Source organism: Myotis lucifugus, unplaced genomic scaffold (genome assembly GCF_000147115.1).
Source record: "Myotis lucifugus unplaced genomic scaffold, Myoluc2.0 scaffold_13, whole genome shotgun sequence".
Lineage (NCBI taxonomy): Eukaryota > Metazoa > Chordata > Mammalia > Chiroptera > Vespertilionidae > Myotis > Myotis lucifugus.
In genome coordinates, this window is record NW_005871061.1 from 183,096 (window position 1) to 197,620 (window position 14,525).

The following is a 14,525-nucleotide window of genomic DNA, read 5'->3' on the forward strand; positions in this document are numbered from 1 at the left end:
ATTTGAACAGCTATAATTCAACAAAGGATTCCCTGTTTGACGTACAAACAGATCTGCGCATTAAAACATCTGAAGTTGGGCAAGTGGGAGCAAACCCCGGAGGTGGGAAGGGAGAAGAGCTTAGCTGGTGTCAAGGACGCACCCTAAGGCTCGCAGGCTGGAACTCATATCTTGAAGCTCATATCTTGGGTCTCCAGATAGGAAAGGAATCAGGTTGCCACTGGTACTCCCTTCTGTCCGGAGGTGCAGAGAGATATAATGAGCATCCCTATAGCTCAGTATGTACTGCAGCTGAACCCAGTGACCTTGGCAGAGACAAAGCTCAGAATTGTAGACATGGTTGTCCAGATATTGCCATTCCAGACAGAGAAACAAAGTTACAGAGCCTGCCTGCCTTCCCTCGCCCTCTCCAGAGCTCTTCTTCCCTCACATTGCCAGAGCTAACAGCAGGCCCAGGAGAAATTATAGCAGTGAGTGTTGTGTTGCATGGCACATTATCTGAAAACCTGAGAAATGCTACTAGAGAAACGTCTTTTCCTTGGAGCAACAGGCACATTCTGCAACTAATCCGAGGGTCATGTAGAGATATAGAGGGAAAGCCACTGAGGTCTGCCAGTCGCCAATACTGGGGGAACAAAACAACAAAGGAAGCAACCACTTTTCCCTAGGTAACTCCAAGTGCACCCATCAAGGCTGCACTGAAGCAGTGTCTGGCTGCAGAGGACAGCACTGATATTTTATGGATTTTGAACCCTATCACCCACCACATTCCCCCTCAGTGTTGATCCCCTGAGATGGAGATGTCCTGAACACAGAGGAGATGCCCACCCGGGAACACCAGGCATTCTCCACCATCCCATAGAGATCTGAAAAGTCAGAACAGTGCAAGAGAACTAAATATCTTGTGCTTCAGCACTACCTACTAGAAAACAATAGAAGGACTTCTTATAAACCTACCAGAGCCTACCGCTAACACATAGATGCCTGGAGAGAGAAGAAATACATTAATACCATGAAAAAACAAGGTCACAATGCAGCTCTGGAAAAAAGGGTGAGGGGAGTTCCAGAAAATAAACAGAAAGAAAACACAGACAGGCAGTATAATGAACTCAGAAATAAAATCAATGAACAAAAAGAATACTTCACAAAAGAGATTGAAACTTTAAAAAAGCACCAAATAGTAATTCTGGAGATGAAGACCTTAATAAAAGAGATAAAGGATAAACTAGTGAGCTTAGGAAATAGAGCTGACCAGATGGAGGAAAGAATTAGTTATGTTGAAGATAGAAATTTAGAAATGATGCAGAAGGAAGAGAGAGACTTGAACATAAAAAAGTGCAAGAACTCTTTGAGAACTATCCGATTCCATCATAAAGAGCAATATAAGAATAATAGACATACCAGAAGAAGAGAGGGATAAAAGAATGGACAGCCTATTCAAATAACTGGCAAGAACTTTCCAAAGCTATGGAAAAAGCTAGATCCTAGAATCCAAGAAGCAAACTGAACACCTAATTACATTAATCCAAAAAGGCATTCTCTAAGGCACATTGTATTAAAACTGTCAAAAAAAATTAACAACAAAGAAAGAATTTTCAAGGCAGCCAGGAAATAAAAGACAGTAACCAATAAAGGAAAGTCCATTGTTATCATTGGATTTCTCAGCAGAAACCCTATAAGCTAGGAGAGAGTGGAATCAAATATTCAAGCTATTGACAGAAATTACCAACAAAAAATAATATATCTAGCAAAGGTATTTTTTAGATATGCAAGAACTAAGGACTTAGTCAGACATAGAGAAGGTGATGAAATTTATCACCAGAAGACCCTATTGCAGGAAATACTCAAGGTGGTTATTATACCTGAAACAAAGAACAAAAGGTCACAAATCTTTGAGTAAGATCACCAACAGGCAGACAGAAACAGGATATTATAACCATTTTTAAAATAAGGTACTATATACTTAAATATCACATTAAGTTTAAAGGAGGTAATAACAGAGAGAGGAATAAAACAATAGCTACTTCAATTTAGAAATGAACTAGGAATGTAAATAAAGATAATTGGTGACACTAAAAATATAAAAGAAGGGGGTTATAAAGGTCTGAATTTGAAAAAGGAGATTATATGCATTCAGAAGAAAAATGACTAATACATAGATGAAAATTTCTTTTACATAAACCTAACTGCAACAATATAAAAAGAAACAGACATAATTTTAAAAATAGAGGAAACAGAAGGAAAAGTAAATAATACCTCAAAACAAAAATAACAGACAGAAATGCAAAGGAAAAGAACCAATCAAACACCCTCCAATCAATTCTCACAGTTTCATTAATTTTCATTCTACTAGAAAGTAATAATAGAAACAAGTAAGTTCTGAGCAGCATTTAAGCTCTCATAAGGTCAATCATGAAGGATGATATGGAAATAAAAACAGGCTTTTTTTCCTGGATACAATATTTTTCTTTTATCCAGAACCCCTGCCCATAGCTGTATAATTTAAACAAAGTTTTTTACTGTTACATTTTTCAGATTAAATAGTGTTGAAAGAAAGGGTGATATTTTAGTTGGGCATTTTAGAAGAGGGTAATGTGGAGAGGTTAATGTTGAGAAAATACCAGTGAAAGTACATCTCCGAAGAGGAGTCATTACACTGGTGAAGTTTGGAGGGAGAGCCAGGGCCCCTGCCTTGGGAATGAAATCCGAGGGAAGACTCTTCAGCAGACAGTTCACTTATTCCTGGCCCCATTTTATCTTTTCCAGTTTTCACTGCTCAGTGAGGAGTGTTGATTTCATTTTTCACAAAGTGCTAGTAACCAGGAGTTGTTCCTCTGAAAGGTAATTGGCCAGAATGCCAATTGACCACATATTTCCTTGGTCCAGGTTATCCTTAAGCACCTGGGAATCATTGTGCTGCCTCGCCAGGACCTTCTTGTTCTTGTTGAGAGGGCTCCTTTCTTCATTACTGGCATCTTCACCAAGGCCAATAAGGAAGTTCTGCATGTGGGCTAGGTGCCTCCACCAGAAGAGCAGCAGGTTTACCACCTTGTCCAAGTCCCCAATGAATAGCTTGTACTTGTCAAACTCACTGGGCTTGCAGAGCTCACTGATCAAAGTCTCCACCTCTTCTCCCAAGGCATTATTGAGCTTGATGGCTATTAGCAGACATTCCTTCTCTTTCTGGAGTGTCTCAAGGTTGTGGGTAAGGCTTCCCATCAGCGTGGTCTTCTTCCTGTTACATCTCCCTGCTCCTCTTCTTTATTCACTTCTTCTGGGGTATCTTTAATTATGTTAGAAGTTCCACTTTGGGAACAGACACACTGTAGTAGGCAGGACAGTTGACCAACAACTGCTTTCTTGTCTTCACCTCCTCTTGCTTTCATATCCTGGGCAGCTGACAGTTCTCTACACCACCTTCCTCTTTATCTGTTTAGCTACAGCAAGTTAACAATTTGAGGAAACAAATCTTCCATCAGACCCATAGCTGTCTTCATTCTGGGGTCTGAATCCAAAACGTCTGCCAGAGATTTGTCTTGGTGGACAACTTCTTTGTCCAGAGACTTTATTCTGTTGTCTTCTGAGGACCAGAAATGACACAAAAGAGAACTATTTTATTATTTATTTACTTTTTAAAAACATGTATATTTTTATTGATTTCAGAGAGGAAGGGAGAGAGAGATAGAAACATCAATGATGAGAGAGAATTATCAATCAGCTGCTTCCTGCACGCCCCCTTACTGAGGATCAAGCCCACACCTGGGCATGTGCCTTGAATGGAAATCAAACTGTGACCTCCTGGTTTATAGGTTGATGTTCAGCCACTGAGCCATGCTGGCCAGACAGAAGAGGGCTATTTTAAAAGCAAATTTTTCATAAAGTAAAAACTTGTGGTGAGTGGTTCTGTTGAAGAGGAGTTCAAAGAACTGGATCTGGGCTATTCAGCTCGTGTGCGCACGCGCACACACACACACACACACACACACACACACTATCATCAAGCTAATAGACCCTTCTTTTTTAATTTTCTAAAAATGTATCTTTATTGTTTTTAGAGAGGAAGGGAGAAGGGAGAGAAAGAAACAGCAATGATGAGAGAGAATCATTGATTGGGTGCCTCCTGCATGTCCCCTACTGGGGATCAAGCCCACAACCTGGGTATGTGCCCTTGACCAGAATAAAACCTGGGACCCTTCAATCCGCAGGTTGATGCTCTATCCAGTGAGCCAAACCAGCTAGGGCAATAGACCCTTCTTATAGCATAAAATCTTAAATTCTATAATAGTGATAACTATTTTTTAAATGCCCATGTGAAATACACCCTTTAGCAATAACCAAAAATATAGCTATAGTGATATTTATTCTAATATTATTTTCATCCAGAAAATAATTACTAGCTGGGAGGTAAGATTAGTTCTACATTTAAAAAAATACTCTACTGCACACTATTTGTGCAATTACTTTTAGTTAACTTCATTATCACTTGAATACAGTGAACAGTTTCTAGCTGAAAGAGCAACCCTAGATAGGACTAAGATAGCAGCTGATGTCTCTTAAAGCAAGAGCTGCATGGTGATGTGAAGATGATGAATAACACAAAAATGAAAAATTAGAAATCAGGGGTGCACATGAAATAAGAGGAAATGGAGTGCTGAAATTGTTTTCTAACTCCAAAACTCCACTGGATGATTAAGGGACCAATATTTAAAAATGTTCCCGCCTTAACCAATCATAGAAGATAACCTCAGGTTATGGAAAACTATTTTCTATAGTTCTCAAACAATGAGAACTTTGTAGATGTTTATAAAACATAAGGAACATTTAGAGTAATTCTGGCAGAGATGATAAATCACTTGGTAGGATGTTCCCTTTAGACCTTCTCTATGACTGTGTGATGGGGTGGGGAGCAGAGAACAAGAATGAGAATATATGAAGGTGTATACTTTGACACAAATACATTAGGCATACAAAGATATTTTTCTGTAAAAGTTCTGTACAACCTCCTTTTCATAAAAATATATATGTACATATGAAAACTTTTCATGTCAATAAAATACACTTCAACAACATAAATAACAACAATGTTCAAGGTTTTATAATTCCCACACTCCTCAGAGATTCTGATTGAATATTCCTTTACAAGTGGGCTGGGATTCACATTTTGAGAAACAATGCTTTTGAGGGATTTCTCTTCCTCTCCTTATGGGAAGGAATAAAATTACACTCTCTTTTTATGCTTATCTTGATGTACTGGCTATTTCAGTGGAATATTTCTTGTGCATGACCTATCCAATAATTTCTTTGATGAATAAATGTTGCACTAATTAAAGGACATGATAGAAGATTAGAGAAACCACCCAATTACTCAGATAACATCGGATAAATTAGAACCACAAAACATTATGTTCTTAAGAGCCCAGCACTTCAAGTCTCAGAATTTGCTATTCAGCTCCAGTACACAGCTACTAGTGCCAATCTTCAAATGCTTTTAAAAGACTTTTTTTTCATGAAATGCCCCTTTCAAATATTGACAAGAAAGTAAATAAACAATTATGCAGTTAAACAAAACATATTTGTGGGCCAGATCTAGGAACCCAGGACTTAGAGACCTAGACCTAAGGTCCACTGGTTTGAGAACTTGGTCTTAGGAATTAACTGTTCTGAAGCACGGGGTGTCAAAAATAAAACAAACTGTATTTTGTGATGTATTATCTGAGCTTCAAGGTGGGTAGAAGGGTTTACTAGGCAGGTGCCTAATGTGAGGAAATGGGCCTTTCAGGAAGCAAGAGAAACAAATACAATTACATTGCATCATGGAAAAAATCATAGTCTTCACGAGAATCTATACGAGGATTTAATACTGCTGAATCATAAAGTACGAGTGGCGAGGTGGGGGCAGAAGAGGATGAGATTAGGGAGATAATAGTGGGAAGCCATGATCTTTGAGTATCCAACAAGCAACGGAGAGCTAGCGATAAATGACAGCGATACGGAAATAGATTGGAGGGATTGAGATCAGAGGAAAGGTGGCCATTGGGACAGGTACCATAGTTCTGAAAAGAGATGATGAGGACTTGAAATAAGGCAATGAAAGTGAGTCTGGAAAGGATGGCATACCTAAAATAAACTTTGCACAGATGCACCAGGACACATACACATCAACAGAAATGGATGGGGTATTATACAGCACTGACAATGAATAAACTACAGTTACATGGTAATCTCAGGAACAAAATGTTGAGTGAAAGAATCAAGTCCCAAAATGCTACATAGAAAAGATACACATTTTCGTGAAATTTGAGAACAATAAAAACTAAACAATATTGTTTAGGCACATATCCATGTGATAAGAATATATGTAAAGAGAAGACAGACATAATAGATATAAATCAAGATATTGGTTTCTCTGGGAGGGAAATTTGGGAAAAGATGGTGAGGATATTTAAACTATCAGCAATATTCTAGTTCTTTGGTTGGGTACTGGATTCACAGGTTTTTAATTTAGATGGGTAATTTGATAGACACGCCAATGTTCATGGGGACATAGTATGTCATGACCAAGGATGCTGCTTATTTCTGTACTCCATACTGATGTTTTCCACTGGACCCCTGCCTTGTCTGCCCGTGTTAAGCTAACTCCTCTCGCTGACAGGAGATGTATTTTAGAGATATTTTGGGGGTGGAATCAATTAATTGTTTTTTCCAGATATTATTTTCCCCCTTGAATTGGTTTTAGATGACTCGTGAGGCCCAGGTACTTTCACATCCCTCGCTTTTTGCCCTTTGCCCTTGGTCATCTTAGCTTCTCCACAGAAGGGAGAAGTGTGACGCCAAGCAGTGGAGAGAGGGAAGAGGCGGCCAGCGGGTCTAAACCGTTGGCAGAGAGAAGGAGCTAGAACGAGGCAGAAGCTGAAGCGAGAGACCGAGGGGCAAAGGGGCGGGGCTTAGAGGGAGGCGGGGCTAAGGGGGTTAAGGGGAGCGAGGCGCAAGTGCAATTGTCCGCGCTTCGCTGCGTTGGCGGCGCCTAGCGCAGTCACACCGTCCGTGGCAGAGTCCTCCCCTGAGGAAGCTACCTTCTCTGCCATCTCCCCCTCCCCCTCCCCCCTCCTCCCCCTCCTCCTCCTACACCGCCTGCGCGGTGGCTGCGGCGGCAGTGATTGAGTCTGCCTCCTCGCCACCTCCACCCCTGGCAGCTCGCCTGCAGGTGGCTGTCGCAACAGCGCAGACGCAGGCTTTGGCGCCTCCACTATGGCACTATGGCGGCGGCGGGGAGGGGGGACAGTAGTTTTAAAGTAGACACCCGCCCTTGCCTCAGAGAAGGTGAATTCCCGTGCGGGGTTTGGGGGCGGGCCCATCTCCTTCGCTGCCTCTCTTCAGCCTGTCCAAGATCTGAGGGGCGCGGGTCGCCACCCGCCCGACCCCCCACCTGCTGTGGCGCAGTAAGAGGGCAAGCTCCTCCCGCCCCGCCTCGATGAAGTAGCCCCGAGTGTGCAGACGGACTGAAGCAGAGAGTGGGTTCCCTAATTCTCCCCCCACCCCGAAAAGGATGGGGCGCCCAGGAAAAGGAACCTCAGGTATTCATTCACAAGGCAGGAGTTTGAAGGGGAAAAAAGCCCATAATTTTTCTTCCAGTCAGGCCACCTCAGTATGCTGTAGGAAGCTGAGGCGTGATTTGGTAAAAGATAGGAGGCAAGGTAGACAAGCGCTGTGGAACTATAGGATCAGGGAAAGGGAAGAGAAACTGACGGATGAGAAAGGGGGCAGAGGTCAGAAGAGTAAAGGTCAAAGAAATCAGAGAGAAGAAACCCCCCTTTGGCGAGATTCAGCATCCTGCAGGGCAGATACTTGCAGTGGGATATTAAAGAAGAGATGAGGTTAGGAATTTGGGGGTGTGAGCGTGTATACTTTAGCTTCCAGGTAGAATCGTTTGATTTTAGAATCCTAGGGTCTGGTGGAGGAGGGAGTTGTCTTGAGGAAAGGAGAGGAAGAGAGTGTGGCAGAAACACCGATTTTCAGGAATCACTTTGGAGAGTTTTCTTTGCTCTTTGAGGACGAAACCTTGTACAGCAAGGTTTGTGGGCCCATCTTTAAGGTGGTTTTGGTTTTAATAAGTGCTATTGTACCTACAACACATTCCTAACAGAAAAAAAAAATTATTTCTTGACTATTTCAGTATATGGTATTTAGTTCACACAAGTACTATATACTTGTAAGCAGCCTGTTAGTAGCAAACTGTAAAGTTTGCCATTGTGTTTTAAAGCATCTTTTGGAAATGTTTCTTAGGTGGTTGAAACAGATTCCAACTGGAGACCTCTAAAGCATTTTGCCAACGTAAACTTTGTATTAATTTTCATTATTTTTGCTGTGTTACCTTATATTGCTAACTTGACTCCAAAGTGAAAGGTCATGGACTCCAAAATAGAGTAGAATAAGGAGCACACCCCATTAAAGTTACCCCATAAAATAATTTTTCTCTTCACATTCTTTTTTTAATATATTTTATTGATTTTCCACAGAGAGGAAGGGAGAGGGATAGAGAGTTAGAAACATCGATGAGAGAGAAACATCGATCAGCCACCTCCTGCGCACCCCCCACTGGGGCTGTGCCCGCAACCAAGGTACATGCCCTTGACCGGAATCGAACCCCGGACCTTTCAGTCCGCAGGCCGACGCTCTATCTACTGAGCCAAACCAGTCAGGGCTTCACATTCTAAAATGACACATCCCTGTGTGCTATTCCATATCAGTTCACACCTTTCACTTTGGAGGAAAAGCAAAGCAATAAAAAAATTACAATATTTCTCATAGGCTCATTACATACATACCACTTATTAGAAATTAGAAATACACTGTGATATGATGTTTTTATCTATTAACACACTTACTGAAGGCAACCTTTGAAACCCTCTGTTTAATGTCTTCAGTCAGCCTGGATTTGTACAGTTGTTCTGGGATGAAAATATGAAATCTCCTGGATTTTCGTTTTTATACCAAACTTTCTCTCTATAACCAACAAGGAGGGGAAAACTGTTATAGGTGGTCATGACCACAATTCAGTTTGGCTCTCATAACTTTTGCATAGTAAGGTTTAGAACTAGTATTTCATGGAGAAAATGGCTTTTTTCTGGCTTGGTTGCAATGTCATTTAATATATGCAGGTATTAACAGCTTTAAGAGATAAAATTCATAAAGTAGCTGCAATACCATGTCTATAGTATTGCTAGCTGGTAAAATGAGGAGAGCCCTAGTGTATGAGTCTGGTGTAGTGACCATAGGTTCTGTTGTTAATCTACTGAATTTTGTTGCCCTGAACAGATCCCAAGTTTCCTGGATTTGAGTTTTGACATTTCTGGAGTACAGGGTTTGGACTAGCCAGAGTCTGAGATTGTTTTCAGATCTGAACATATGAACCATGATTTTGCAGCTCTGTATTAATATTCTTTCAGTGGCATTTCCATGGCTGTGCACTAGAAACCATAAGAAACCTTGCCAAAATAGTATCACCTGATATTCAGTGAGTAATAAAATCTGTGTTGTTAGTGTTGAGATAATTTACTAGGATATGAAAATCCAAATATAATTGCTACCCCAAAACTGTCATTTCATTTTAGGTAAATATCCTTCATTAACTTCAGTCCAAATAAAACTCCCTTACCTTTTCATATAGTACACTATCTAAAACACCATTAGTTCTCAAAATATTTTTGTTTAGATGTTTATAAAGGCCATAAATGATTGTCATTTATGATAGTGGATAAAGGAGAAGAGAGAAAAATGTTGTTTGGTAGTGTGCCAATATTTTGTGTTTGTTTCTTAAGTCCTAGTTAGGAGATTCTCTTAAAGGTGGCAAAGAATTGTCAAGATTTCAATTATTACAAGTCTACTCCAAATAGGACCATTGAAAATGTCTTGCAATAAACTATTTGCTGATCCATTTTCAATGATAGCTAACATTCCTGAGGATCTCATCTGTCTTGGTTTGGTAATGAACAAATGTCAGTGGAGATTAGAAATTGCAAAGCAGAGAAGATTAGAAGCTTTCAAAGGTTCCAAAGAGGAAGGCAATCAGCCTAAAAACAAAAACAACAAACAAAAGTGCCCAGTGAACAGACATATGAAAAAACATATACCCAGAATCCATGGTAAAGGGAGTAATGAGATTTTGTAGGGCACTTCATGTTTCAGTCACTGAAGTTTTTAAAAATAAACATGTTCAATGGCTCAAAAATGAATTTTCACCCAGTATTGATATCCGTGATGTAATCATAGTAAAAATCAAAACAAAATTAAACAAAAACCCTCTTTAAGAAAAATAAATTATTAAATGGATTCTGTTTTAGCCTGGAGGGCATTCTGGATTTTTATTTAGTTACTAATTCATTTGCATAGCAATTACCCAGCAAGGCTTCCCTTTGTCTCTATATTATTCAGTAAAGTTTCAGGTTCACCATAAGAAACCTCATTAATAGCCTTTCCTTTATTCATTTGGGAATCATTTATTGAACACCTGTGTGTGTGTGTGTATGTGTGTGTGTGTGTGTGTGTGTACAAGTGAGCGCATGCCACACACTGCTGAGGATATACAGATGAATTAGAAGCTTGATAGTAAAATTATAAAATGAGTAAGATCACTGGGAAAATGCAATCTAACTAGTCAGACTCCTAAACTATAGGACCTTTCCATTTTTTATTATAAATCTGTACTCTTCCCATGGTGGTTTATCTATATATATAAAAGGCTAATATGCAAAGTGTCTCCTCAGGAGTTCAACTGGGAGACCGGGGAGTTTGATCGCTTGCTATGACGTGTGCTGACCACTAGAGGGCAGCACGGAATGAAGGAAGGCCCTGGCAGGCAGCTGGAAGGCCCTGATTGGCCCTGATCACCGGCCAGGCCTAGGGACCCTACCTGTGCATGAATTTCATGCACCAGGCCTCTATAAGCACAATGAAACACATTATATTGTTAATCTAATGTTGGCATCTAGGAAGAGTAATTAGAAAATTGTTAGAATTAATTTTTAATCCTCTGCATTTGACGTGGTAGGGATGTCTGGAGAAAGGTTAATGACCATTTGTTAGTTTCTGACCCTCTGTCTTTATTAGGTGTCAATATGTGAAGATATTGACTAAACATGTCCCCTACTGTATTCATCACCTGTCTGTTAGGATCATTTTCTACCTGAAACGAGTCTTGCAAATCCATTCACATTTACTAACCTGTTGGAATGAATGGCATGGTGGCTTTCTCATGCAAAAACTGTCATGGGATCAAGTAAATTAATGGATTTAAATAGTACTTAAACTTAGTTTTTCACAATCATGTCTTCTGAACTAGCTAGCCACAGAGTGCTTATGATTATAGAATTCAACTTAGTAAACATTAAACATATAATTAGTATTCACAATTAATTTTGTTAATTTCATTGTATTTTGTAACTGTTAATATGACATGGGAAAACCTTTACCAAAACTTGCCAAACTCATATGTCATACTTATCTTCTAGCCTGAGAAAATAAGGATACTAGATAGCGTTACAGTAAGAGTGTTCAACAGGTCTTTATTTCTGGCAAAGTTAATATCTCTGAAAACTCCTGAAATGGGGTGTGGACTTTAGGGGAAAAAGAGAGTTAAAACATCTTGGCAAGGATAGCACAGGCACTTTCCCAGTCTCCTATAACTTAGTGTTGAGTTCTGCTCATTCTTTCTTAAAATTATGATGGTATTAAAAGATTGCAAATGTCAAGGGAGCTATTTTTAAAAATCATTTTTTATCAAAAATATTTGAGGAAGGTTATCTCTAAAAGTGAATCAAGGAGACTATATAGCACATATGCTCTTTGCAGAATTAATATGATTATTTCTCAGATTTCTTAATGCCTGACTTTAAACCTGTGACTAAGAATGAGATTTGTTTATAGTAGTACAGCCAACCCTTCTGAGGTTTGCTCAATTCTTGTCACTATATTAAAATAGGATATGCAGAGTTCTTTACAATGTTCTATATTTATAACTATATCTATATTATGTGTATGTATATTGTTTATGTTTAGCTTCAAGATCAGTTGGACTGTGAAATTCCCACTTCAGCAAAGCATTAAAATAATTAATAGCTGCCCTGGCCACGTGATTCAGTTGGTTGGAGTATCGTACCCTGCACCAGAAGGTTGTGTGGGTTTGATTCCTGGTCAGAGCACATACCTAGGTTTTGGGTTTGCTCCCTGATTGCAGTGTGTCAAGGAGGCAACCAATTGATATTTCTCTCTCACATTGATGTTTCTCTCTCTCTCCCATCCTCTCTCTAAAGATCAACAAAAATATACCCTCGGGTGAGGATTAAAAATTAAAAAACAAAACAGAACAGTTAATAGCTATTATTGCCATTAGCAACTGATAGGTTATCTTAAGGAAGAAGTGTGAGGTTTTGTACAACTAAATCTGTCATATAACAAATGCAAGTAATATTCAATTTATTAAATATAGCCAATTTTATATAGAGTCACCTAATTTGAGTAAGCTTAATTTTTAAAAAAATATATATTTTATTGATTTTTCACAAAGAGGAAGGGAGAGAGACAGAGAGCCAGAAACATCGATGAGAGAGAAACATCGATCAGCTGCCTCCTGCACATCTCCCACTGGGGATGTGCCCACAACCCAGGCACATGCCCCCGACCAGAATCGAACCTGGGACCCTTCAGTCCGCAGGCCGACGCTCTATCCACTGAGCCAAACCGGTTTCGGCAATAAGCTTAATTTTTTAGCAGGTAAGTGATGAACATTCAATTGGAGTGAAGAGAGAAAGTTCTCTTACCTAGAACTGATGAGATGTGATAATCTTCTTCTTCTTTTTTTATTTTATTTATTTTTTTATTTCATTATTGATTAAGGTATTACATATGTGTGTGTGTGATAATCTTCTGATTCCTTCCTCAGAGGTCTTATAAGGTTTTAAATTCTATTAGTGAAAAACAAACCAAATTGTAGGCATAGATTCATTATTCTTTTCTGACTCAAGCCATAAATATTATTCTTTTGTCACAAAGATCTATTTTATCCTAAATTGTCTGGTGTTATATAGCAATATTAATTAGAAGAAAGTTTCAATCGTGATAATTTAGATGCCACACTCAATTGCATTTTTGGATAAAGAAGTTAAAGCTATTTTACTCTAGTATAATATGGTAATACAACTATTTAGAGTAGGCACCTTCCAACAAGGTCCCTAAAAAGTGAATTTCTGGCAAGTAAATCAATCCCCTTTGCTTTTTATATCATCAAAGGCAAAAATCTGGTACAGCTGAATTGCATATTTTTATATCAACATAGGGGATTTTAGTAATGCCCAAGTCTATAGGATGTGAAGTATTAGTACTCACATTTGTATTTAACTGACTTAAGAACCTTCCCCTCCTATTACTAATGTCTCCCCGAGACTACAGAAATTTTTTTCATGGTTCAAGTCCACCTGAGTACAGAATCATATCTTTTAAAGTTTAGCTTTCCAAGTCCTTTATTTCCTACTAGAGGCCCAGTGCACGAAATTTGTGCACAGGTAGGATCCCTAGGCATGGCCAGTGATCAGGGCTGATCTGCAGGGCGACCGGTGGGGCAGTTGGGGGGCCCCTGCTCTCACCCGCCTTGGCTGGCCTGGGGCCTCCAGGCTGGGGGCAGCTCCTGTATTGAGCATCTGCCCCCTGGTGGTCAGTGCATGTCATAATTCTGTCGTTCAGTTGATTTGCATATTAGGCTTTTATTATATAGGACTAGAGGCCCAGTGCACGAGATTCTGGGAGCCCTCGGGGATTGTCCAACTGACAGCTTAGACCCACTCTCCCCAGACATCCTTAGCACTGCAGAGGAGGTGGGAGAGGCTCCCTCCACTGCCGCTATGCCTGCCAGCCATGAGCCTGGCTCAGGGCTTCTGGCTGAGCGGCGCTCCTCCTTTGCGAGTGCACTGACCACCAGGGGGAAGCTCCTGGGTTGAGCATCTGCCCCCTGGTGGTCAGTGTGCATCATAGCGACCTACCATTCTGCCATTTGGTTGATTTGCATATTAGCCTTTTATGATATAGGATAAACTCTCTGGGCCTTAGGTTGCTCATTTTGAAATAAGGACATTAAGCTTAATAATTTATAAACTGGAAGCAATTTTGCCTCACAAGGGACATGTGGCAATGTCTAAAGATACGTTTGGTTGTTATACCTGGAGAATGCTATCAATTTCTAGTTAGTAGAGGCTGGGGATTCTGCTAACCATCCTACAATGCATAAAACAGCCCCTCACAAAACCAAATTATTTGGCTCAAGGTAACAGTAGTACCAAGATTGAGACACCCTGGACTCGATTATCTCTAAAAGGATTCTGATCTTGCCCAACCAGTGTGGCTCAGTGGTTGAGTGTCAACCAATGAACCAGGAGGTCAAAGGTTGCAGGCTCTATCCCCAGTAAGAGGTGTGCAGGAGGCAGCTGATCAGTGATTTTCTTTCATCATTGATGTTTCAATTTCTTCCTCTCCCTTCC

The 14,525-nt window shown here is 40.0% G+C and overlaps 1 protein-coding gene and 1 pseudogene across 1 annotated transcript in view; one reads left to right on the forward strand and one right to left on the reverse strand.

The window, feature by feature from the left end:
- Window positions 1-756: 756 nt before the first annotated feature.
- LOC102441894 lies at window positions 757-7,085 on the reverse strand (annotated as a pseudogene).
- Window positions 7,086-7,256: 171 nt separating this feature from the next.
- The window catches only part of ZMAT1 (zinc finger matrin-type 1), a 33,270-nt gene continuing 26,001 nt past the window's right edge, over window positions 7,257-14,525 (forward strand). The window contains exon 1 of the mRNA XM_023750448.1: window positions 7,257-7,320. Within this exon, the coding sequence (XP_023606216.1) occupies window positions 7,257-7,320 (64 nt within the window). The remainder of the gene's footprint in view (window positions 7,321-14,525) is intronic.